This window comes from Oreochromis niloticus, linkage group LG14 (genome assembly GCF_001858045.2).
Source record: "Oreochromis niloticus isolate F11D_XX linkage group LG14, O_niloticus_UMD_NMBU, whole genome shotgun sequence".
NCBI lineage: Eukaryota > Metazoa > Chordata > Actinopteri > Cichliformes > Cichlidae > Oreochromis > Oreochromis niloticus.
In genome coordinates, this window is record NC_031979.2 from 19,828,107 (window position 1) to 19,853,096 (window position 24,990).

General features: G+C 40.5%; 1 protein-coding gene across 4 annotated transcripts in view; it reads right to left on the reverse strand.

Moving 5' to 3' along the window:
- Positions 1 to 24,990, reverse strand: part of septin4b (septin 4b) — a 49,466-nt gene that overhangs the window by 20,435 nt on the left and 4,041 nt on the right. For 3 of the 4 annotated variants that reach the window (XM_025898445.1, XM_025898446.1, XM_005463725.4), the window contains exon 2: positions 24,904 to 24,911. In XM_025898445.1, coding sequence (XP_025754230.1) covers positions 24,904 to 24,911 — 8 coding nt within the window. Of the gene's footprint in view, positions 1 to 4,882; positions 5,022 to 24,903; positions 24,912 to 24,990 lie in introns of those variants that run through there. The other variant, XM_025898447.1, reaches the window with a different exon arrangement.

The following is a 24,990-nucleotide window of genomic DNA, read 5'->3' on the forward strand; positions in this document are numbered from 1 at the left end:
AAAAAGCAATCTGCATGCTCGTGCTCATGAACGCAGACTGTTGTTTGTTAGCGGGGACCTAGCTGTCATACACTCCCTGGACAGGTTGCAATCTGTTGCAGGACTAACACACAGAGACAGACAACCATTCACGCTCATGATAATTCATGGCATATTTTAAAATATCGCAATAAAAATGATCCAGGTATGACCAACTGTGGTCTTTTTCATAAGTGGCGACATGATTCATGACACCACCGTTGACTTTTTTGTCTTTTAAAAAGAAGAAAATATATACATTTCATCGCCTTGGACACAAATCAGTGCACATTTGAGTGGATAGATGAAAATGATGAGAATAATGAAAAACTGTTTCCAAGAAACACAAATCAGTGGATTAAAAGACTGTGTAGCAGCTTCATTTAATGGCATTTGGGCAAGATTTTGTAAACATATACTGCACAAACGAGCCCCGAACTTGAGACAAACAGTCCTGCCTTTGGCTGTAGCAGAGTACTTCGTGCATGCAAAGCAAGGAAAGAATGGAAACCTGTGTTTTTAGACGCAGACAGGAAACATGCAGCACAAAACTTGGAACTTGATATAGAAATTCGCCTGAGTTTCCCTAAAAGAAACTGGATAAAAAGTCCTAACAGTAGCACAGTAACACGCAATACATTCTGACACCCTTTGAAGCAGATATCCAGCATCTATGCAGGAACATAAATATTATTCCACAACAGGGATCAACAAGGACACGCTAGATTTGCTGAACTTCGACTTCCTACACTTCCTCCTCCATTCAGTTAAGGATCTTTATCTGACACAGAGACATTCCTGTTGGAAAAGAGCTAAAGCATTTTTCTCACTTTGTTTTTCTCACCCCCCCTTTAAAAGAGGCAAGGTGCAACAAAGGCTCATGAAGGGGGGAGGGAGGTGGAGATTTCTCTTGGGTGACATTACAGGAATTCCATTGTTACATTCAATCTAAATCGCAGCATTCATCTGAAGGGTTACACCACTTTGGGATGGACTCAGCCGGCATCTCTGCTCGCTCACAGCAATTCGGCCTGCAGAGAGCGCGATTTCCAGCTGGTGCAAAATCTGTCTCAGGATCAAGATGTCTCAATATCTCAGTTTTATTCTTTTCCCCCCCATTTCGCTTATTTCCCGGGAGAGAGCTACACAACAACTGCACAAAGAACCAGAGGGGGGAAAACGGCATTAAATAAGAGCAATTACAGTCATATAAAATGTAGTCTCAATTGCAGGGTATTTGACCAGGTCTGTTTGTAATCTTTTCTAACAGCTTGAAGAGACTGAACTGCATCATTAGCATCAGTGTAGATGCTACAGTATAATGTAATCTGGTTAAACGGAGAAAGAATCGGTACAAATATCAAGCAGATTTACAGCTTATCAAAATTAGCTACATACAAAAAGGCTAAAGCTACACTTCACTTCAAAGAACAACAAAAGGGCCTGCTTTCCCCTGAACTGAGTAATTATACTTTGTTTTTTTAACTACCTTTGGCAGAAAACTGTACATTCTAATGAGCTGCACTGTTTATTCTTAGTATTATTTCAAATGAGGGCATGGAAAGGAGAAGTCACAATGCAAACTGCATGACTTGAGTCCAGCGTGTTGTTTATTTTAACTGGTGTGGAGAAAAACACCTGTGAAATAAAAGGTGGCAATAAACAAAAACAAAAAATAAAACAAAAACAAACAAACAAAAAAGGGCCAACATCTGCCGGGTGGTGAACTCTGTGTGCCCTGGAGAAAGGAAGCTGGTGGGTTTGTTGTGCGGCCTCGCTTGTGCTGCACTGAATTCCAGCCCGTCTAGCTCCCACATTACACGAACACAAAAACCACCTTGTGTGATTTTTGGCTCCTGCTGGGTCTTATCACAACGCTACCGGAGTCTGGAGTCAGAGCCGCAGATCTGCTGAAACACTGTTGGCATTGTGTCTAGGACAGATTCAATAAGAGAAATTGCATCAGTGTCTGGACTGGGTTCCCAGCCATCCCAAAGGTGGAAATCAAATGGAAACACCAAGTAGCTTAACTATTCCCAGACTCATTACTTTTTTAGTAGAAACCCCGGAGCAGGCAGTGCTGGAGGTTGACTATTCATTACATCATGTGCAGTATGAATAAAACAGTTAAGAGACTGAAGTGTAACTGTGCACTACAGGCAAAATGCTTTCCCAGGAAATAATCTGTGGTTCACTTTAACAGCTTGCTCTTTTACTGCTAAGTTAAATTATGCTTATAGTTTGTAGAATTTTAGCTTGTTTTCACAAAGTTTTGTTGAAAGTCAAAACGTATAACTCAAACCAGCAGCCACTGGCGGATAGTAAACACCGAGGTAGGAGCAAATTTTATTTTCGAGTCCCAAGAAACTAAAGTGTAATTGATTTGAAACAATCATTTGCTTTAACTGACCTTTATGAAGATACATTACTGTGGAAAAGTCTCAGGCCACAAGTCAAATGGTCTTGAGCAATAGTTCTGCAGACTTTCTGAAATTCTTAACATTTTACTTTGAACGCTGACTGCGCTATCACTAGTTTTCAGTCCAGTCCTTGTACCTGACCCTTTTCAGAGGATCAAAGGAAATGTTGTTGTTCCCACATGCAAAGATCCAATTTGAAATTTGTAACTTTAGACACTTTGTTACTAGCAGCCTGTCACACAATCACATATGAAATAAATGGGAACACGTTATCAAAAACAGCACAGTTTGCCTGGCATAAAATAGTATTTTTGCACCAACAAGGTGATTCCCAAAGCGCTATTAGCCAAAACCTTAGCATGTCTCAGATGTGCAATGTTAAAAAAAAAGAAAGAAAAAAAAAGAAGAGGAAACTAGACAGCTGTCTAGAACAGATGAACAGAAAAATGATCCATCAGCTGTTCAGCAAGGCCTCATCAGAAATGAACTTGGTGGAAATATGGCTATCAAGAACTCATTCTTAAGGAATTGAAACAGACAGAAAAAACTAAGGTTTGCCAAATTCCAGAAGAACGGGACTTAAAAATCAGTGACAACAAGTCTGATGGAGTCACGAATCCAAATGTTTTTGTTCAAATTGTTTTCAATAGGTACAGAGGAGGTCAGGAAAGAGGTACATCTGTAAAACATGGTGGAGGCTCTGTCATGGTTTCGAGCTGCATTTCAGTCACTGGTGTTGGGAATCTTGTCAGAATTGATGAAATTATGAATGCTGAAGGAAGGAAGTAAGTAAGTAAGTAAGTGAGTGAGTGAGTGAGTGAGTGAGTGAGTGAGTGAGTGAGTGAGTAAGTAAGTAAGTAAGTACCTACCTACCTACCTACCTACCTACCTACCTACATGTATGCATGCAGTTATATACTATGGTCTTAGGTCTGCCATTAGGGAATTTATGGTGAGCTGACTAGTAAAATTTTGCTGGTCAGCAAATAACGATATTGCAAAAAACTTTCAAACTACGGTGCCAATGTCACAAATTCAGCTTTGCAGTAGTACAGTCCTCATACATTCATTACACATTTATTCACACCAACACTATACAGAACCACAGTGCTTTGTTCAAGTGAGAAAATTTTTAAAAGTGTTATCAAGCAGACACAATCTGGGTATATGAGAGAATCCAAAGAAAGCACTACTTTAGAAACCCTATCCTGGAAATATCCTTTGGTTTGTAGACCTTTTTGGACTTACTCAGGAGATAAATATACTATAACTTAATTTTTTTTATCTCAAAATAGAGCAGCTTATGGCGTTCAATAGTGCAAAGTTACCTTGATTTTCTTTCCAGCTGTTCTGAGCTTCCTGAGGTCTTCTCCCTGCTGACTGAGCTGTTTGTCTTATACAGCAAAGATCATTGTGCTCCTATAACAGGACTGATTGACAAGCTGAACCTGTGATTGATACTCCAGACACTCCACATGAGGCATGATAGGATTAAGAAGCTGCCAGCATATAAAGCAGCTCATCTCTGTTCTGTGATTGATCTTTAAAGTTTTAAGATAAAAATTACCTCCTCATTCAAGCTAAAAGCTGTTATAAAACTGCAGAGTCATGCTGGAAATCACGGTGGTTACATCTGAGCTTCGCCTTTGAAACAGCCAATCAGATGAAACTGATTTCTTCTAATCATCTAAGCAGTCTAATAAGCAGTGTGTCTGTAAAAACTTAGATTTATGTTTAGATAAGGTCAGAATAACAGTAAGATAAGATGATTTCTGCTGATTTGCACTATGAATTCACATGTGTGTCAATCCACAACTTGTACCCTCACCAGATGGCATCGGTGGCTCGGGTGGTGCCCGACTTGCCTGGGCTTCAACATGAACTACACATAATTGTCCCCTTCCTCCTTCTCTTTCCATCTGTTCTCATTCTCACAGATGTAATCCGCTTCTCTAATCTTGATGCCCAAACACACCAAGAACCACAAAAAACATGCAAACCTCAACACGAACGGGTCAACTTGCCAACTGACTCATCTGTGACGCCAGAGATGGAGCTCAAACATACGTTGTGCTGACTAACGAGCATTTAAACCTTCACAGGAAACTCACACTTCACTGGCACGTACTTTTTTAACCTCTTGTTTACAGATGTCGGTCTTGTCAGCAGCACGGCTGCCAGCCAGGAGCACACAGATGAAAAGAGCCACTACTGTACGTCCATGTGATCTCAGTATCAACACTACAGTGAACACATTAATCTGAAGACATGCACATTATTAAAAGCACAGTTCTCACAGTAAAAGCTCCTTACTGGGTTCAGAGGACACTGTCAATGTCAACAACAGATTACCAGGAGCTCTGAGACAGAGGGGATGTGCCGTCTAACGGAGCTTATTTCACTTCTCATCACAATACAGATGACGGATGACATGCTACACTTACCATTCTGCAGATGGCCAAGTCGTGCGCGCACACACATAAAACGGACCCAGCAGAGAACAGCGATTGGCCACGAGAGGCTCCAGAACCTGCACGTACAAACCTTTTTTTGCCTCCAGTTTCTGCAGAGCTACACAGTCTTAGAGCCAGACATTATTAACGTGAGGGTGCACACAGACGCATGCCGTACCGCGGGCTTGGCTGTCGGTGACAATGCAAAATGAGCAGCAGCAGTGGGACAGATCTGCTGTGAGTGTGAGTGTCCGGCAGAAGGAAAACACAGTGGGAGCTGGGTTAAAAAACACCAGTCTGCAAAGCATTAAACATGAAGAGGTTTTGATGTAAGTGTGTTGGACATTCATTTAACCCACATGTTCCATTTCAGGTTCAGGATGGAGAGGTTGCATGTGGCATGCAGACATAACCAACTAGATTTTAACATGTTTCAGTAGCCTGCAGTGTCTGCTTTTCTTTTTGTGACCAAGATGTAAAATATGATTACACATACAGGATGTTCTAACTGTGTTAGGTGATCATTATTAAATAACTAATACAATTATTAATAATAAACACAACAAGGAACAAACCACTTATCATATTTCTCCTGTCTAATATTTGATCCCCATATTAAACATGGCTAAACTTCAGAAAAAAAACAACGTCAGTGTACATTCAAATAATCCCTGCAAGTCAAGGTTGAGGCTTCAGATAGCTTCAAACACCAAGTTTCAGACAGATTTTTTTTATTCTCTTGGCTCTGAATGATGTCATAGAGAGGGGATTTTCCTAATATGGCACTTCTGTTAATATTCAGTCCTTCTGTTTGTGGAAGGCAGCCAATGAGAAGAAAGTTAGCCTAACAGAGGAAGAACTAAATAGCTTGTTTCAGACAAATGATGAACTGACAGGCTGCACCAAGGCCCAGTATAACAAAGAAGAATTATTTTGAACTGTGGATCATGCAAAGCTACTTTAGCAGACTCAAACAAAGTAAATATGGAGTTGGAGATGAGCATAACAGGTCCTCTTTATGTACTGAGGTGCAGAGTATTCAGAGCTTTTGCCTCTAATTTGTTTATTATTGGCACCTGGTGCTCAGGGCAGTGTGTTTGGGCCCATTCAAAATGGCATGATGAGACTTATTTAGGGTGTAGCCTGCCCCTTCACTTACACAAAATCACGGCTTTGCCCATAATCTGGTTTTTCTTTAGCAGGAAAAAAAAGGATTACTATACATTTTACTTGTTCCTGAATGATCTAATGATTTAATGGTTGAACAACAATGCTATATTGTGGGCACTTGTGTGTTGTGATTTTTGTCTTGGTTTCAGAATTGTTACAGTTCTAATGAGCATAGTAGTTCATTAGGGCTCATAGGATGAGTTAAACAGACTGATGTTGTTGTGTCAATATTACCCTTCTGTCTTGGACACTGGACTTGTGGGTAAAGCAGAGTGATGTGAGAGGCCATATTTTCATTTCTACAAACTCAGCATTGCTTAAATATTCAATGAATATTTCTCAGAGCTTTACTGTTCAATTATCTATGAAGCACTAAAACAGCACACTAACTGCAGAAGAGCACTGCTTAGGCTTTCTGGAGAGTGCTGCACCATTCTTGCGCACTGAAGGTCGTGTGGCACATGGTGTATGTCACAAGTGCTCACACCTAAAACAAATGAGGTGTCAAAAGGAAATGGCACAAACTAAGCAACAACCTGCCGGGTATCAGTGTGAAGTTTAACGAAGAGCTCGTGTCCAACATATTTGGACATCACAACATATTTGTGATGATGATATGTTGGTGTGTCGACTTTTGAGTTAAACTGCAGCATTTAAAAACTAAAGGGCACATCCACTCTCTGAAACAAGCTGAACAAAGATTTTACTACCAGGTGGGTCAGCTGTGGTCACAGCTGGAGCTGTGTGTCTCAGATGACCACATTAAGGTTATGGTCATTGATAAACTGACTGGTTCTTACATAGCATCTTTCTGCTAGTTGAGCACCTAAAGAGCATTCTTACTACAAGTATCATTCAGCCAGTCATTCACATTTAGAGCTTTTATCTATACCTAAGTGCTTTGAAACATTCACAAACTCACACTCTGATTAATGCATCAGTACCTTGCCCAAGGATACTCGGGATTACTGGAGGAGTCAGGGATCAATTATCAGGGATTGTCTGACACAAAGTGTTTAGAGCAGTATGGAGCCTGAGCTTTAGGTTAACAGGGTTTGCTTATATATGTGATAACCTCAGTATTTGAAATCTTTGGCATGAACACTTTGATTTGAACAGATGTGGTAAGACAAGAGTTTTATATTAGGATTGCTGCAGATGTGAAAACACTTGAGCCATAAATGTCAAACAGGAGTTAGATATATATTACGAGCTTCTTGCCTGCCAATCATAACTCAGTAACCGTCACAGCCATGTTTCTGTGGAAAAACAGTAAAAAGCAGAAAAGAATTTTCTAAGGCCTCCTTATGTTTATGTTTTTATGATTTTCACACCATCAGAAAGTTACTTTGTACAGTTGAGCAAAGCCAGAATCGAGCGTATTAAAAGAAAGAAAACATGTGACTGCACATGGTGAGAGTGGTACTAACACAGCTGTGGGAAAAAAAATCTACAGTGGAACCCCGACTTACGAATACCCCATTTAACGAAAAATTCAAGTTACGAAGGCACTTAACGGCAATATTTCTGCCCGTGTTACGGCAAAATGCCCGCGTAATGAAATCTGCTGGCTCTGATTGGCTGAGCCTACAATGCCCACAATGCCTTCCGAATCATGTGACAACCTCTTGGCTTTCATACTTGCGCTTCGCTGTTTCACTCAAAAGGCCCGATGGGTGCTTCGACTTACGAAAATTTCCGACTTATGAAAGACCCTCGGGAACGAATTAGTTTCATAAGTCAGGGTTCCACTGTATTCCCTTTTCATACACATGTATTTAGGATTTCATCAATAAGAATAAGAAGAATGGGGAAGACGAAGGATGGGGAAGACGAAGAAGAATGGGGTAGAAGAAAAAGAATGAGGTAGAAGAAGAAGAATGAGGTAGAAGAAGAAGAATGAGGTAGAAGATAAGAATGAGGAAGAAGAAGAATGAGGAAGAAAAAGAAGAACTATAAAAAATTTTCAGTTACATCTGATTAATTTAGTTGGGGAGGATTTTTCTTTTAATCACCGAATGCTTTTATTTATAGCAGTCAAAACTAAACACGAGCCTGGCACGGCAGCGGCAAAGTTTTGGAGATAAAGTGAATTCTGACCTGGATGAATAATTTCTCAACTGGCACAGGCACAATGCTAAATACTAGTACAGAGCTGATTTTCCCCACTTACCCTGACTCATCTGTGGCTGTGAGAATGCGTTCTGGGAGCTGCAGTCTGAAACGCTCAGTTCCGTGAGCCCCAGTGGAACTCACTGACTGTCTAACAGCCCTGGGTCTTAATGGATGATGACTGGCTCAATGGTGACTGAGCAACTGTGGCACAACATGACAGTGATGTGGAGCGAAGGATGTGGGTGAAGGGCAAGTTAGAAAAAAATAATAACAGTAACATGAAGATGGGAAGAGAGCAGGGGGAGGAAAAAAAGCTTTGAGCAATGCGGAGGTCCGCAATGAAAAAAACATCTCAAAATTGTCCACAGGGGTTGTTGTTATTTTATTCCCCCTTTGGCTCTGTTCACTCCATCCTTCCCAGGCATGACCCCAAAAGGACAAAAATGATCAGCTTGCATAAGAAATACAGTCATTCACATTCCTGCAGTTCATTCAACTCAGTCAGGAAAAGTTTAATATGTCCATAATGAAGAAAAAAAATGCAGGCACACTCACTGTGGTCATCTAAAAAAAATCCTCAAACCAAAAAGATTTCTGTTATTCAAAAAAGCTGCCAAATCAAAGATAGTTTATAATGATCATACTGATTTAACCTGTTAGTTTCGGGTCAATTGTAATGTGTACATCACTGGATGTTAGTGTGTCAGTGTGGGCATTAATCTGGTAGGGGTATAATGGTTAGATACAGCCATATGTGGGGGAGGAATAAGTGTTTATATTTGTTTAAGGAACAGCGGCTCTGAGTTAAGCTGGAAGCTCCAGATGTGTGTGACTGTGTGCTCGTGTTAGCAGAGCCTTGTGTGTCTGTTTATCCGTCTGTACGAGCGGACAGATTGCTGACAAAGCTGCCATCGTCTCGTCAGCAGCTGTGCTCTGGTAATGGCAATAATCCAGTCAACCACATCTGTAAAATGGAGCAAACTGAGTATTTAGCCGAGAAACAAATGAAACACAGTGTCACAGTTCGGGTAACTATGATTGCCTGTTTTTATATAAATTGTTAAAGGAAATGTATATAGTTTAAAAAAAAAAAAAAAAACAGCAAAAACCCCCCAACTTACTCTTATTTTATTTACTTAATGATAATGAAAATGTACTAAAAAACAAAAGCACAGCTCCATCACGTTTAATGAAAATCGTTAGCTTACCTATGAACATGTAATGAGACATCACAGCTTTTCATTGAGGTGTATGCAAATGTTTCCACAACTACAAACACTGAAGACAGTCTCAAACACATCTGACCAGACTCATGGCCGCTACTGAGCATCCTTATACAGACTATATTGGGGGGTAGACATACTTAACACAAAGTCCTAAAAATTTATGATATACCGATGAAGTCTTCAGCTCTGTCCTCAATTCATCCCACATTGAAACGACTGCAAAGCATAAGAACTGTAGGCACCTGTGAGTCATATTTGTGCATGTCATGCCTCTGAAAGGGAGTAAAGTGCAGGCTAATGACTCTGACGAGGCTAACACTCATGGAAACATGCTAGAAGATATCAGCAAAGTTGTGAAGGGAGTGATCCAGCCTGAGGTTTCCTCCCTAAAGACAGAAATACAGCAGGCCATCGCACCAGTAAAGGCTGAAATAGATGCATGTAACCCATATGGAAAAGATATATATAAAGCTTATAAAGTTTGTATCTGTCTTGTGTGAAACTTGTATGAAAAGCATACAAGAGTGAAAACAGATATAAGATCCCTTGAAAAATTGTATAAATGAAACTTGTATGTTTTAGATACTTGCTAAAACAATATATGAAAGTAATGAGAAAGTGGCCACTTTCATGAGTAAATCATACTCATGAAAGTACAGTTTTCAACAGTGTTCTCTTTTAATAGGGGTTGGGCAGGGCACTTTGTCACGCTTGCAATTAGTGCAAAATGCTGCGGCACGATTTTTAACTGGCAGAAGAAAATTTGATCACATCACTCCGATATTGGCCTCTCTACACTGGCTTCCAATTGAATTTAGGATCCGTTTTAAAGTCCTTTTATTGGTTTTTAAATCTCTAAATGGTCTGGCACCTGTTTATTTGTCTGACTTGTTGAAGCCCCACGTCCCCACTCGTTCCCTTCAGTCAGCTGAGCAGTTGCTGCTTTCTGTCCCAAAGTCACGGCTGAAACTTAGAGGAGACCGAGCGTTCTCTGTTGCAGCGCCGAAGCTTTGGAATAACCTTCCTCTCCATATTAGACAGGCTACATCAGTGCCAGTTTTTAAGTCTTTATTAAAAACCTATTTTTATTCCTTGGCTTTTAACTCTGTGGGTAACTGATTTTTTATTTTTATTTATATTTTTTTATTTTATTTTTATTTTTTTTATTACTATGTGCATATTAGTATTGTACAGCACTTTGGTCTACCAGGTGTGTTTTTAAAGTGCTATATAAATAAATGATGATGATGATGATGATGATGATGATGATGATGATGATGATGATGATGATATAAGCCTTATATGATTCATATAGGCCATAATAGGCCACATCTTATGCAAGTCTTTTATAAGTTTTTACTATTTCTTTTCCATATGGGAAGGCACAACTGGCTGACCACAAAGACGATTTAAATACACTGATGGCATGAATTGATTCATTGGAAGCCAGTTTGTGATAATGCCAGGCTAATGATAATGCAACGCTACCAGTGCAAATGGTAAATGGACTGGTTCTTATATAGTGCTTTTCTACTCTGTCTGAGCACTCAAAGCGCTTTATACAACTAATTCATTCACCCAATCACACCCATTCACACAAGCACTTCTTCTAAGCTCTTAAGGGCTCCATCTAACATTCATACACATTCACACTCCGATGGATGCATCGGAGAGCAACATGGGGTTAGTATCTTGCCCAAGGATATTTGGCATGCAGACTGGAGCAGCCTGGGATTGAACCACCGACCTTCTGGTTAGTGGCTGACCTGCTCTGCTCTGAGCTACAGCCACAACTACAGCCACCCCCCAGTGCAGACTGTATATTTAAAAAAACAAAAACAAAAACAAAAAAACAACAACATAACAAAACAAACTCATGAATGTAGCAATGGTGATAATATTTGAATTGAATTAGGGAAATCTGTAGCCTATCCAGGATCACACTGGCACTCTGGCCTTAACCTACATGTCACTTGACTGTGGAGTACCTGGAGGGAACCCAAGCAGGGGAGAGGATGCGTAGAAAGGTACAAGCTGACCTCTTGTGCCTTCTAATAACTAGTGTAAATTCATAATGGCCTCACAGTATCGGCCCAGTCGATCATTTGAACTTTACACTATACAGGTGGTGGGCTGTGCGTAGCTATGGGATTTGTGAACATTATGGCCGCCACCCCCACAACACCACCATCCAAGTAGATTGATAAGACTGTCTTTGGTCAATCTCAAGTTGCCACTTCAAGAACTGCAGTTTCTTTTTCTTTTCTTTTTTAAACTTCTGTGTTGGCTTTATTTTTCCAGGAGGTTGCTGCTTGGTCTTCACTCCTGAATGCTTAGCTGATGGTCAAACACCCTAGGTGGTGTCTGTGCCTCACTCTGGTTGCTTTCCAAACAATTATTAAAGTTGGTCTGATTTAAAACTGAACTGCAGAGCACTGACAAAAGAAGCATCGTGAATTACAGAGACAGAAAAGAAGCTGAGATTTTCAGGGCACATCCTATGGGTGCAGCACGTTCCACTCTGAATCACTTGAAAAGCTTAAAGCACTCAGCAAATCGAGACAGCAGGACAACAGTTGGCACTTTGGGTAGGGAAATCTGCAGAAGTGTGGCTTCCCTCTACCCCACAGTGAGGCCATCCTGCATGAGTAGAAGTGAAAAATGAATAATTTCAAGGAGGGACTTTTCCCTCTTGTTCCCTTGGACTAGTTGGGAGCAGGAATCTGTTGCTGACCTTAGACTGAATTCTCAGGCTAGCTCTATTAATAGCCCAGACACCAGCAAGCACAAGACTCCTAAGTCAGCAAGCTCAGGCTGCTGCCTGAGCTTGCTCGATAGGCCCTCCTTTAGTCTGGCTCTAGATGGACCAGGCAGTTGATTAGAAAGGTAAACAGGCCTCTCGCCCCACATTCTCCACTCATTCAAGTGAGTCATTCTTAAACAAAGTACAATACAGCACAGGATCTTAAACTTCAGCATATCCTGCACATTTATGAGAAAACAACATCTGTGACTACCATGAATGTCTTTCTAAACAGGGTAGTCACGTCACTGCACAAAGCTTCAACATTAGCGTCAGATGATAACACTGCAGAGAAGGGGGCACCCCCTTTGGCACGACTCCCAGTGAATCTGGGCAGCGATGCAAAAGAGAAAGAGAGAGACACTGCTATGCCATAACCAAAGAGCTCATTTAGGGTGAGGAAACTGGGCTTCAGTCTCCACAGAGTCTGAAAAACAGAACGTTATTCAGAGATCATTGGTGTGCTGCAGCTTGAGAGCCAACAGGAGCTAGCTGGTAAATCACTCAAACAAAAAAAAACAAAAAACAAAAACAAAACTTGCTTAAACTCCACAAATGATTCACAGCTTTTGACAGGTCTTAGAGACATGCTTTTAGACAAGCCAAATTTCCATCATGCTATGAACTGTTGTTTATGATGATAGAAATTTACTGTTTAAACTTCTTTTGTGTCACCAAGGAATTCCTGAGTTAAGTTTGCTTTTTTTTTTTTGCTTTTCTTTTAAAAGCACAAGGGATTGGTCCACATTGTCTTGGGATGTTACGAAATCCCGAGACATCTTTATTTTTCCGTGGACAACTTGTGCTGTAGTCTTCCCAGTAAAAACAATGTCATAACCAAAGTGGCTGAGAGGGAAAGGCCACAACTGTCATTTTACATAAACATGGTCTCAGAACTACATCTTACTGTCCGCCTCCAAAGTTCTTCCTTATTGTTTTAGAAACCAACCGAGAAGAAAATCACACTACTTAAGAGGGATGTATGCTCTGTCATAATGGCATGTTGCAACCCAAGAAAATTTCCAGCAGGGGTTTGTGGGAGGGAGAGAGTGGGGGGTGGGGGGTGGGCTCTGCAACTGACAATCAGACTTTCACACCTACTTTACGGCATGACTCGTTTTTTCCGCTAGCTACACATCTGCACTTTAAATGTAGTCCAATGCAACCCTATGAACACCTCCCTGGAGAGATTTGCAACACTCGACTTCCAACGTGGTCAGACAGTAAGGGTTCTGAGACACCGCAAACCAACTCTTACACTGCTACTTAATGTTGACAATGCCTGAAATACACACTCTTGGTGCATTCATTACCCAGAAACCTATAATAACTTTGAATTAAAAGAACAACAGTAAGATTGTAAAGTGCAAAATGCATCAAAGACTGAAACAACTGCATTATACCGCTAACACAGCACTGGCTCTTTGCAAGCACCTGTGTGCACAGCTAACAAAGAACCCAGAGTGTTTTGCACTTTGTGACAGCAGCTGACTCACAGTCATATTAACAATAAAGACAACAATAAAGACTCAATAAATAAATGCATTAAACCCTCATCAGGTAGGTTCGGCTGATGCTACATTTAACAGTTAGTAGCCCTGTCCAAAGTGTACCCTGCCTTTCACCCTATTACAGCAGGTGACCCTGAACTAGATAGGAGGTTAATGTGGATGCATGGATAGACTAAATACTAAAAATAAAGCCACTTCCTGTATATTTTTGTTAAATATCAGTTAGCTTTGTGAGTAGAGAATCTCGTGTCAGTTCTCATTCAGTCTGAATTTTTATTTCAGCTAACTGGCCCTGGTTCTGCCAGAGGTTTCTTCCTGTTAAAAGGGTTTTTTCCTTCTCACTGTTGCTAAAGTTGCTTATAGGGGGTCGTCTGATTGTTGGGGCTGCACCTTGAGGTTACTGTTGTTGTGATTTAGCGCTATATAAATAAAACTGAATTGAACGAACTGAAACATTTTTTGCACAGTTTTAGTCAACTGTAAAAACCTTGCTCAACCGTGACTCATTTTAAACGCTTGCTTTCTGCCCCCTCTGCGGTTTAAAAGGTCACATATTTTTCAGTGTGTTTTGTAATTCGATCTCACACACATTCACAAGTTAAACACAGAGTGCTACTGAAATATGCAGCACTTCTCACAGACATAAATATCACAAACAGCGTCAAAAAGGGGGATGCTCGTTAACAGGTGGACTGGAAGTGCAAGGACACTGAAGGCATCCATTTACTGCCCTGTGAGATGGCTGAATACAGGAGAACGAATGTCTCATGCTGTAAAAAAGACAAAAAATAAATAAATAAAATAAAAACTAAAATAAAATAGCAGAAAAGGGATCACGGATAGTTATAAGCTTCTGTGTTATATCACATTTTCCTCCAGCCTCACTGCCAGTAACAGGCCAGTCTGGTTTCTGTCTTTTCCTCTGGTACCTCCGGATCAAATTATTTTCTGGTCTTTTTAAAAAGTGTGTATAAATATACACTGAGATCTGCTATAATGATATCATCATGCCTGACTGACACACAGGAGGGCACTGCTAACACACAGTGCTATTACTCAAAAGCAGCTCAGCAAAATGACACAGAGGTTTTCCACTGAAGGATGGTAGGACCATTATTAAATTTTCATGTGGTCAATAAAGGACCACAGACTGAGTTATAGGAAGGGAGATAATTCACTTAAATAAATGAATAGGATTGTGAATTGTGGATCGAGTACTTTCTAACAGCACTAACAATTACACGCTGTATATTAAAATCCACTTTAGGTTTGTATTTCAAAGTTCTCAGTTTGGCCACAAACAGAAATATAAGCTGGAGATTACAGCCATGATAGAGCAGCTTCTTTGTTTTCCTCTGCTGAGGTCATTTTAACTCACTGACTGAAATGAATAAAAACTCGGCAAAGCTTGTAAGAGGAAACTGATTGTATTAATTTAGCTGTAAAAGGGACAGAGATATATAACAGCTATTCTGAGATTTTAAAAAAAGCCTTTTGCTCCCTCCAGTTTGTCTATTCGTGATATTAGTCAAACTGGAAGTATCCACACACTGAGCTTGTTCCTCATTTTCATACAGGCATATTATAGAAACAAACTTGTGGTCTTTACTGCTGTAAAGCGTACATCTACAGTGTATTTGTCAAAATGTTTCATAAAAAACAATGAAACAAGTGCTACAGATACTGAAAAAAAGGACCTGAATAAACTTGTAATATACCCTGTAACAAGCTGCCTTGGGCAACCTGTTAATCTGTCTAAAGCACCGGATGTTTTTCTTTTTTATTTTCAGTTACCAGGAGCCTAAAAAAGAGACTGAAAGAGGGTTTTTTAACAGTGAAAATAAGGAAGTCATTAGCTGCTCATAGGGTTTAAACACTAAGGGCCGCTCCATAAAGCAATCCATAATGGATGTCCTGAGGGTGCTGTTAACTTTTGAAGATCATAGAGGCGCACGCAGACACACACACAAAATAAGATAGACACTTGTAATTAAAACTACCTCACAGAGAGGATTAGTAAATGGGTGTCTGGTTTCCTGCTGGGCCACACTGCCTTTCAGAGGGTTTTTTTAAACACCGTATTTTATTCGTTACAGTTAAAACTCAGGCAGCGTCTGTAAATCAATGTGAGGCCTCTTAAATTAAAATATAACTTTTATTACACATGCTTTTGTTAAAGTATAATTTAGTATCAGAAATACAGATTATAATCATGACTGATGACCAAAAGATGCTCATTTCTAGGATCCCAGGTTCAGAAACCTTCTTGGCACCGATGGTGGAGACACATGGAGAGGGATCCTGGTGTGGTTGGAGTTCTTGAATAGCAGGGAGGTCAACATGCCGCAGTTATGTGAGTATGTTTATGTAAAGGTTAAATAGAGAAAGTCTAAAGCCCAAGGGAGTGAGTCCTTTAAGTGAGAGGGGCTATTTTGGATGCTGGAGATCCTTCTTTCACCAGAAGATAGAGAGCAGAAACTCTGAAATGAAGGGAGGATATAAAAGGGGCAAAATGGGGGGGGAGGGGGGCGCAGGCTCAAGAGCGGGCCACGTGTCAACACTTTGATCCCTCAATGAGACGCACATGTTGTGGCGTTTACCCAGTTCACACAGAAGCAGACACTTCAGCCCCAAAATCCCTGAGCTCACATCACTACTGCTCTCAACTGACCCCCAAAATCACTACACAGAACACATAAAATACACCCAACTCCAAACTAGTTACAATGATATATTTTTGTTTAGCACCTTTAAAAACAATGTTACAAAGTACTAGTCAGACAAAAACACTAAAAATTGATTCAAATCAGGCCACAAAGAAAATGAAACCCAAAAATAAAAAGACGCATCCTGAGCCTCAGGGGCCTCATTAATACTGGCCAAACAAACAGCAGGGGTAGTAACAGTAACATTGTTTTTAAACAGTTATTAAAAAAAAAAAAAAGGCCTGTTAATGCACACGGTCATTCCAAGAAAGATGAAAAAGATTTCATCACATGTAATAATGTGGACGGAGCGGATCAGATCACAAGTACATCCCCCACAGATCCTCATCATGATGCCCTCGGCTCAAACACCAGTGAATGAAACACATTTAATCTGTTAGGAGAGCATTAAATATGAGTCAGGTTTGACCTGTTGAACTCCAGACACTGTTCCCATAAACTACTCTAAGACTTTACTGAACAGTAGGGTGCCAGTGCCGTGGTTATAGTTTCAGTATCCAGTTTCAAAAAGGCCTGTGTGTAGAGTGATATGGATAAAGTCTCTCACGCGCACACGCGCGCACACACACACAAAGAGAAAATTGACAACATACATTTGCTAATAAATGTGCAGCTAGTCTCTACCCGTCCCCCCCATTTTACTTCTCACCCTGTTTACTCTCACTGGGTGAACAGCTGCTTGTTAGTTTGTGTAGCACCCATCTATTTCCACATGATAGTATATTCAGTACAGATGTGAATTTTGAGCTATTTTAAGCAAATGTCTCCTGCAAAATTACACGGTTGGTGTAAACGGTTGCGTTAAGAATAGGCAAGTATGTAAAATATTTTTAATGCACAAAATATTCACACTTTTCTCTTCCACTAAACCACGTCCTAAATTCCAGTTACACTTACATCCACCAAACTGCATTGTGGCGATGTTTTAAACTCCCAGCCTCTCCACGCTTATCCGTCTATCATCATGTTTCAGCATGCTGAAACATTATGTGCTTAAATCTGATACCTGCATCTGCCTAAGTATCTGTTTTGTCTGTGTGTCTGATGCTGATGGTGCGAGGCAAAGAAATACAGTAAATCCGCCTGGTTTCTTTATCGTCTGGATTTATGAGCAGCAGCTCCTCCTGCAAACTAACATCTGATAACATCCCATCCATGACTGCAACCCTATGAGCCTTCTGTAACTTTCCTTATCATTTACAGGCGTCCAGCAAACTTGGTGTGTTTTCCTCATGACTCACATTATCCCCTTTGTAGTCATTTCTTATAATTTACCTGTTGTTCTAACCAGCACATTTTCCCATGTTACATGAAACTCATCTGACATCTATTCCTTTTTCTTACTTTTACTACACAATACATATTTTCCTACAAATCAGATCAAGAAAGAGATATATACACATACATACATACATACATACATACATACACACACACACACACACACACACACACGGCACATTAGGGGCCATCCTTTACTGCATCCCCTGCCCTCAACATCTCTACCATCTCTCCTGCTCTTCCTTTTGGCTTGCCTGGAATTTCCTCTCGCTGTCCGGCAGCATGGTGGGAGCATCTGGAAGTGTTTGCTTAAGGCGAGCAAAGGGTGCTGCAGCTGAGGACCATGCTGGTCTTATTTCTATGCCTTAGTGCACAGTCGCATATTCTCATGCAAGAATGAGCAGATTTCAATGTCTAACAAATGTCCTAGATATAAAATATAATCCTTAACAGCAAAAAAGCAAAGACCATTGTCAGCATTCACTGGGGTGCCAATACGATTGTTGACAAATTAATAAATAATGCTCATAAGGGTTCAAGACATAACCTGTAAGGTATAATCTATTTATTTTTTAACCTTCATTTAACCTTGAAGTGAAGCTGTTTTGTGTGTCCTGGAAAGACACAGGCAGCATTAATCTGATGTCTTCTTGATGGCATGAAAACATGGATACCAGAGGGACCCTGCCTGGGTTTGAAACCTTCTCTAGAAGAGGGGGGAAAAAAGTTACCTTCTGAGCCTCCATCCTGCAATCAGTCCACAGTAAAATAAATAAATACATAAAAATTCCCACATGTTGGCAGTGGTCACTCCAGAGCTGTTTCCCCTCCCACTGTGAGGTCTGATAATGACATTTAAAAGATAGCCTTAATTGTTATCTGCTTTAGTTGCGCATCCACTTAGAGTAAACTCCCTGACTTTACTCCCAGAAGTACAGAGATTAGATCAAGGCATTTTGATTCTCAGCCAGGCAGCTGCCCATCCTTACAAACATCACTCTGGTTGATATGCTGCTTGTGCTGCATGAAATTCCTCTGCAGGTTCTTTTGTAACGCAACAACCACAGGGAAGGGAAGAAGCTACAGTGCAGAGCGCTACAGAGCATGTTTAAGTCTGCAACCACACTGAAGTCAGGCCCAGGTCTTGAGGTGCTGCTGGGGGGGGACACTTGTTGGTAAATAGACAAAAGCTCTGTTGTTTATTTATTTAGCTCCACAGTAGCTGCAAAGGAAATATGCTTTTTTTTGTGACCAAATCAAATAAATCACGAAACAATGCTTGAAGACCCAAAAATGCTAACATTTGTTCAAATGTTTTGTATGAGCTACAGTATGTGTGGGTGACTTTTCCTTCTATGGTATTTATTCACTCCAGATGAATACTGTTTTGTATTTTAATGACAGTATGAACTATATGCACACATGCTGAAACATAAGCAAAATGTATTTTCACTGGGCTGACTCCAGATGAATTGGAGATGACTGCACTCCAAACCACAGAGTGAAAAGCTAGAAGAATATGAGAGCTGTCCCACAGGGGTTAGAGGTTAGGACTGGATGCTTTAAATACTATAACTGTGCAATGAGAACATGGAATCTGGGTATGCCAAAAAATGAGAGCCACTCTGCAGATGTAAATTTCAGTTTGATTACAAACCAGTCTGAGCATAGTGGAAAAAAATGTGGCATATTTTCTGAAGATGGTTCTTAAATGAACAATTCCAAGTCTCCTAAACAAGAAACAGCTGGAGCACGGCACAGAATATGTTTATATGAAATGGTCTTTTTATTCCCCTTAAACCACAGTGGCCTGACCATACTGGCAACACCTGCCACTGTCTCATCGCCTGCCTCAGGTTCTCCCTGAAAGATAATCTCAGTCAGAAAAGCTGGTAATCTCATTGGTTTAAGCATATCACGCATTGTTAGCTGAGTGCTGGGACCTCAGTGGGGGCCATGGGAACTGGGCTGAGATTATTTATAGCAAGTGGGAGGATTGGCAGGGGCCACTTCAGTGAGGCTTTAGAGGAATGTTTAAGGTCGCCCTCTGACTAAAACTTCTGCAGAGTGCTCAGAGTGGAGGTTGGAAAGCGAGCTCGGGCCGACGTGGGACATCTGCAGATATGAAGCCGGTTATCTTGAGGGCTGGGTGAGCAAGCCCAGCAGGGATAGGAAGGAAGCAGCGAGCACAGGAAGTTGGGATTTCAAAGTAGGAATGAACAGGCTGATTCACAAAGGCATTTCCAACATTAGTCTTCAAGCAGCTACTCCAGAAAGATTTGCAAAGGAATGCATACATAAAGAGGGGATAGATGAGCCTAAAAATCATGAACTTAGACAGGAAGTCATATCAGCATGAAGAATCATCTCAGTGCTAAATTTAAGGCTGTTGCTGGAGGTACCGTACAGCTGTTGGATAAACATTAACAGTAGTTCTGTCTTATTCCAGTGTCCCAGCAAACTTTGACAAGACCTAAGCTGAAGCACCTAAATGAACATTTTCCTGGAAACCTGATGGCCAAAGGCTTGTGGTGCATACCAAAAGGGTTAAAAAGCTCTCAGCAGCTCCAGAGTCACTGCTCCACACTATTTACTGTGTCAGTCCTTCACTTTTTATTTTCTAACTTTACTGCACAAATAAAGATAAAAAAGTCCAGAGAAAAGGATAATGCCTACTGGACTCATTATTTTATACTGTACTAGGGATGGACCAATATACAGTATTGGTCCGATCCTTACTTAAATTACTGGATCGGATATCAGGGAGAAATAAAAAATGTAATCCGATATATTAAATATCACAAAAGCAACTCACAAAACTTGCAACATGGCGTAGCCCAGGTAATGACCTTAGCACGTTGGAGCAGTATGAGTCACTTGAAAGAGCGGCTGTTGCGTCCGAGACCTGTCGGCGGTCTTGAGTTACTTCACACTGAAAGCATCTGGAACCTCGCTATGTGCTGCCAAACCGGCTTTTCATCTCCGAGCAAGCTATCCCAGCTAAGTAAAGCAAGTATGTAAGTTCATCTCTGAATGTTTGTAAAGCATTCCTACGTTAAGCTTAACAACCGATATATGGAACACGGATGTCTGTGCGTTGTCATTGCTAAGTCTGACCGTACAATGGATAGACTCAAGTTTTACTTAAAAAAACAAAACAAACTGTGTTGCAGGCTAAACAGTTCCGTGGTTCATACTTGTGTTAAGTTTCATATAGAATTGACACAAAATTCAGTCTCAGGTTAAATGTGATACAAAACAGCTTACAGTGACTTCAATCTTGATAAAAGATGAATGTCATGAAACCATGTTTGCATTTATTTGCACTGCTTTCCACTCTGGATGTCTATATATGTTAAGCTTTAAGTACAAATGGGTCCATTCTACAACCTGTTTTTTTTCCGTTGTTGAATATAAACATTATTTTGTGCTGATATTGCACTTTTTTCAGAACCACAGTTTTTGAAATCTGCAAAAATATGGCATTTTAACTTACTTTTTGAATCTAAATCTAAGTATTTAAAGTAAAAGTTCTGCTAAAAGCTTAATTAAAAAGATTAGTATTGCTGAACTGCAAAATATTTGGGGTGCAGAGTATTTTTTGCATACAAGTGTAACAGAATAGCTTTAGTGTTTTTGTCTTTTAAAATTTGAGTATGAACTTATACAAAATGCTGCAGGATATTTAAAAAAAACCCCTGTATTATTGATTATAAAATAGAATATATCGGATTCATATTGGTATCGGCAGATATCCAAATTTATGATATCGGTCTCGGACATAAAAAAAGTGGTATCGTGCAATCTCTACAGCTTTTTTTTTTTCTCTACTAAATGCCTGTGTATCCCCCCTTTATTATATTCTTATATTCCACTTTCATAATGGCAGAAAAGCATATTTGTAGCCTGTCTTTCAGTGGAAAAACTTTAACATCAATATTAAACAAAAGATGGCGTCTAATGCTGACAAAAAATCCCTCCATTATCTCTTCTCTTTCACCACCTTTTTACTGCCGTGTTACTGCAGCCTTGTGTACAGTGAAGTGTTGCGTGTCTGCTCCCTAACACGACTGTTTGCCATCGAATGAAGCTGAAAAAAGCCCAGCAGGCTGCCTGTCAAAGCCACACCCACGGGCAAAAACAGTGTCTGCATTACACAGGGAATCTCACTACACGCTCAGAGAATGAAGCCCACACACTTTGCACAGATACACAGAACGATGGGTCAGCTTTCACTGATGAGTCGTACATCATAGTCTCAATAAAACAGCTTACGGAAGAGATCTCTCTTCCGTAAGCTGTGCTACTGCCAAGCGATTCATTGAGAAAATGTAACTGAGGAGAGAATATAATGTTCATATTTGACACTGTATGTTAGCTGAGATTCATACAATAACAAACATCATGTAAAGTAAACCAGGTGTGCAAAATTTTTATCTCCTGTTTCCCTTTCTCAAATATTGAGGGAATAAAGCAGCAATGAAAACTGAAAAACTACTCGTCTGTTGTTTGGTCCTCATTATAAATTTGTGGTTTTATAGATTTTATTCATTTTTGCCTTAATTATAATCATTTCTCACGTTTTGCACAGGGAAGAATAATGACTTTAAGGGGAATAGTACATGCAGGTCTCACAGTTAATTCTCTATGGATGCATCTTATGGAAACTCAAGAAATCACAGCTGAAATAAGTTAACAGTTCTGATAATTACTAGAACAGAGAGGACAGTGGGGAAATAAAGATACTTTATATGTGTCATACACATGCTAATTATCAAACCTGTAACCTAACTTGCAGTTTTGGCGTGTTTAAGTCAAGAAAGCAACATTTTCTCAGCATTTTCCCTCTCTCACAACCAGACACACCGGCTGGCACTCCCCAAGCAAGATTCCTGTTCGAGGTTTCTTCCTGTTAAAAGGGAGTTCTTCCTTCCCACTGTCACAAAACAGTTACCATTCATTTATTTTATTTACTTGCTTGTTTTCGATTGGCCTTACTTAACGCCTACTGATGTAGTTTTACAATATTCACACACGACCAGGCCTTTGGTGCAATTTTCAAACTCTTCATTCTCTAATTTGTTGCGACTCAAACAAATTTCCATCACAGAGCCAATGATGATCGGATGATGAAATGAACATAATATACTGCGAAATAAAAAAAACACAATGGGATTAATAAGAAATCTTTTTCAAAAACATAAAGCTGTTAATAATCGCTGTATGTGTGACAATGTCCGTGCAAAGTCTCGTTCAGATTGGTCAACCCATTAAGGTGGAAATGGGTTACATACAGACATATATACGTAAATATGCTATGATCATTATAGTAAGAAGACAGCTATGGAACTATCTATGTTAAAGTTTTGCTTGCTTGCTAAAGAGAGAGAGGTTTTTAAGACATTTAAGAAATGGTAAGACTTGATTCAATTTTCATTTGTCCTTATTTAACACCCTACTGGAAAAAAGGACAAACAGAATGTAATCATTCAACATTCCCCGAGCTTAATTGTTCGCTATTTTTACTTCACAATGACAAAAAGTAGTGCAAGTGTGTCTTTAACAAAGAAATGTCTGTTAATTGACAAACAGGCGTGGTGCAACATAAACTAGACATTCTGCATTTCCAGTTTCTAAGTTAACCCAAAGAGAGCATGCAGAGTTGCAGCAATAGCAGATGAGAAAAACAGACGCAGCCAAAGGAGAATCAGAGGAGAGAGGGAAACCGGCATCCGCTGCAGTCGCTAGCGAGCTAATGGGCTAATAAACTCCAACTATAGAGCGCCTGCATGTTGGCTGCAGTGGCAAGCAGCAGCTGAAGCCTCAGAAAGCTAATGGCTAGTTGAGTAAAAGCCACAGAGGAATGCACCACGGTGATGTGTGTGTGGAGAAGTTCTCTCAAGAGAAGCAACCGTCCTTTTCTACGTGCTTTCCACAGCTGGTACTGCCCATCTGACGTCTCTGTGTCTCTGTGTGTGTGTGTGAGTGCATGTGGCATTTTTAGGCTAACAAAAGGAAGCCACAGGCACCCTCTCGAACCACCACACCCCACAGTCCTGCATGGTTTTACAGCCACTGGGTGTGGGTGCAGGGGAAGGGTGCTTTATTTATGTCAATCTGGACCTAATGATGGCTTTCAGATGTGTAGATACAGTAGACTGTGTTTAATGAGAATAGCAACAATGGGTGTGGTTTGAAGAGCGAGAATTAAGATTATGCAGACTCGGACATCTGCTTATTTAATCACATACACAAAGAAAGATGTGCCAAACCGTCGGGAGAGTAACGAGCGAATGCTGTCATCCAGCCAGGAGCTACAGCAGCAGCAGCCGTCACTTCTCGGCCTTGGACAGATGCTAGAAGTTTCCTCCCTAGGTGTTGTTCCCTCTGTCAACACACCCTGCAGCTCTGTCACACAGGCCAGGAATGCTGCTGAGAAAGGAACTGGGGTTTGTCACACCCACGCAAATCCAACCCCTCTCCACCCGTCTGTGAACTGCTCGGGCTTGAAAACAAACACCCCCTCCTCCTCCTCTTTCATCCCCAGTCAGTGGGGCCAAACACAGCTGTGGGGTTTTGGACAGTGACATCAAAAGAGTAAAGCGAAGGCATTGGTGGGTTTTGACACTGAGGTGACAGTCATCTGGTTGCTGGAAAGCTGATCACACTTGACTGCCGTCACTCAAACTGCGGCATAGGTTCGGGAGAGCTGCTGACTCCAAGTTTCACTTTACATATTTCAGTGGCTACAGTCGCCCTTTCATCCTCCAACAGACAAAAGAAGAAAAAAAAAAGAAAGCTGGAACACGTAGCAGATTCTCAGCTGTCACTCTGCGGAACATGTGGAACAAGAAAATCTGGGCTCTGTGAACACACCTATTCACATGAAGCGAGGTGAAAAGCCCAGACCATTTCACACTCAAAGTATTCACAGCAAAAAAAACAAACAAAAACAAACACAAGATGAGGGAGAGCAATTTGTGAAAAGAAAAGTGACTTCTGTTTTTCTTTCTTTAAAGATCTGAATCTGAACAACAACTCTGGCTAGCAGGGATAAAATGCCCTGACATCCACAAACCACAATGTCCTCATTTTGGTGAGATAATCAAGGTCAAGCCTAGCCTCATCAGCGTCCTACTTTGTCTGCGGTTGTAGGATTTAAGAAAAAAGGATTTCTTACCTCATCATCTGGTTGGAGGAGGATGACATCCAACACAGGTCGGACACATAGGGGAGGAGAAGAAACACATAAATACCAAAATGTTTA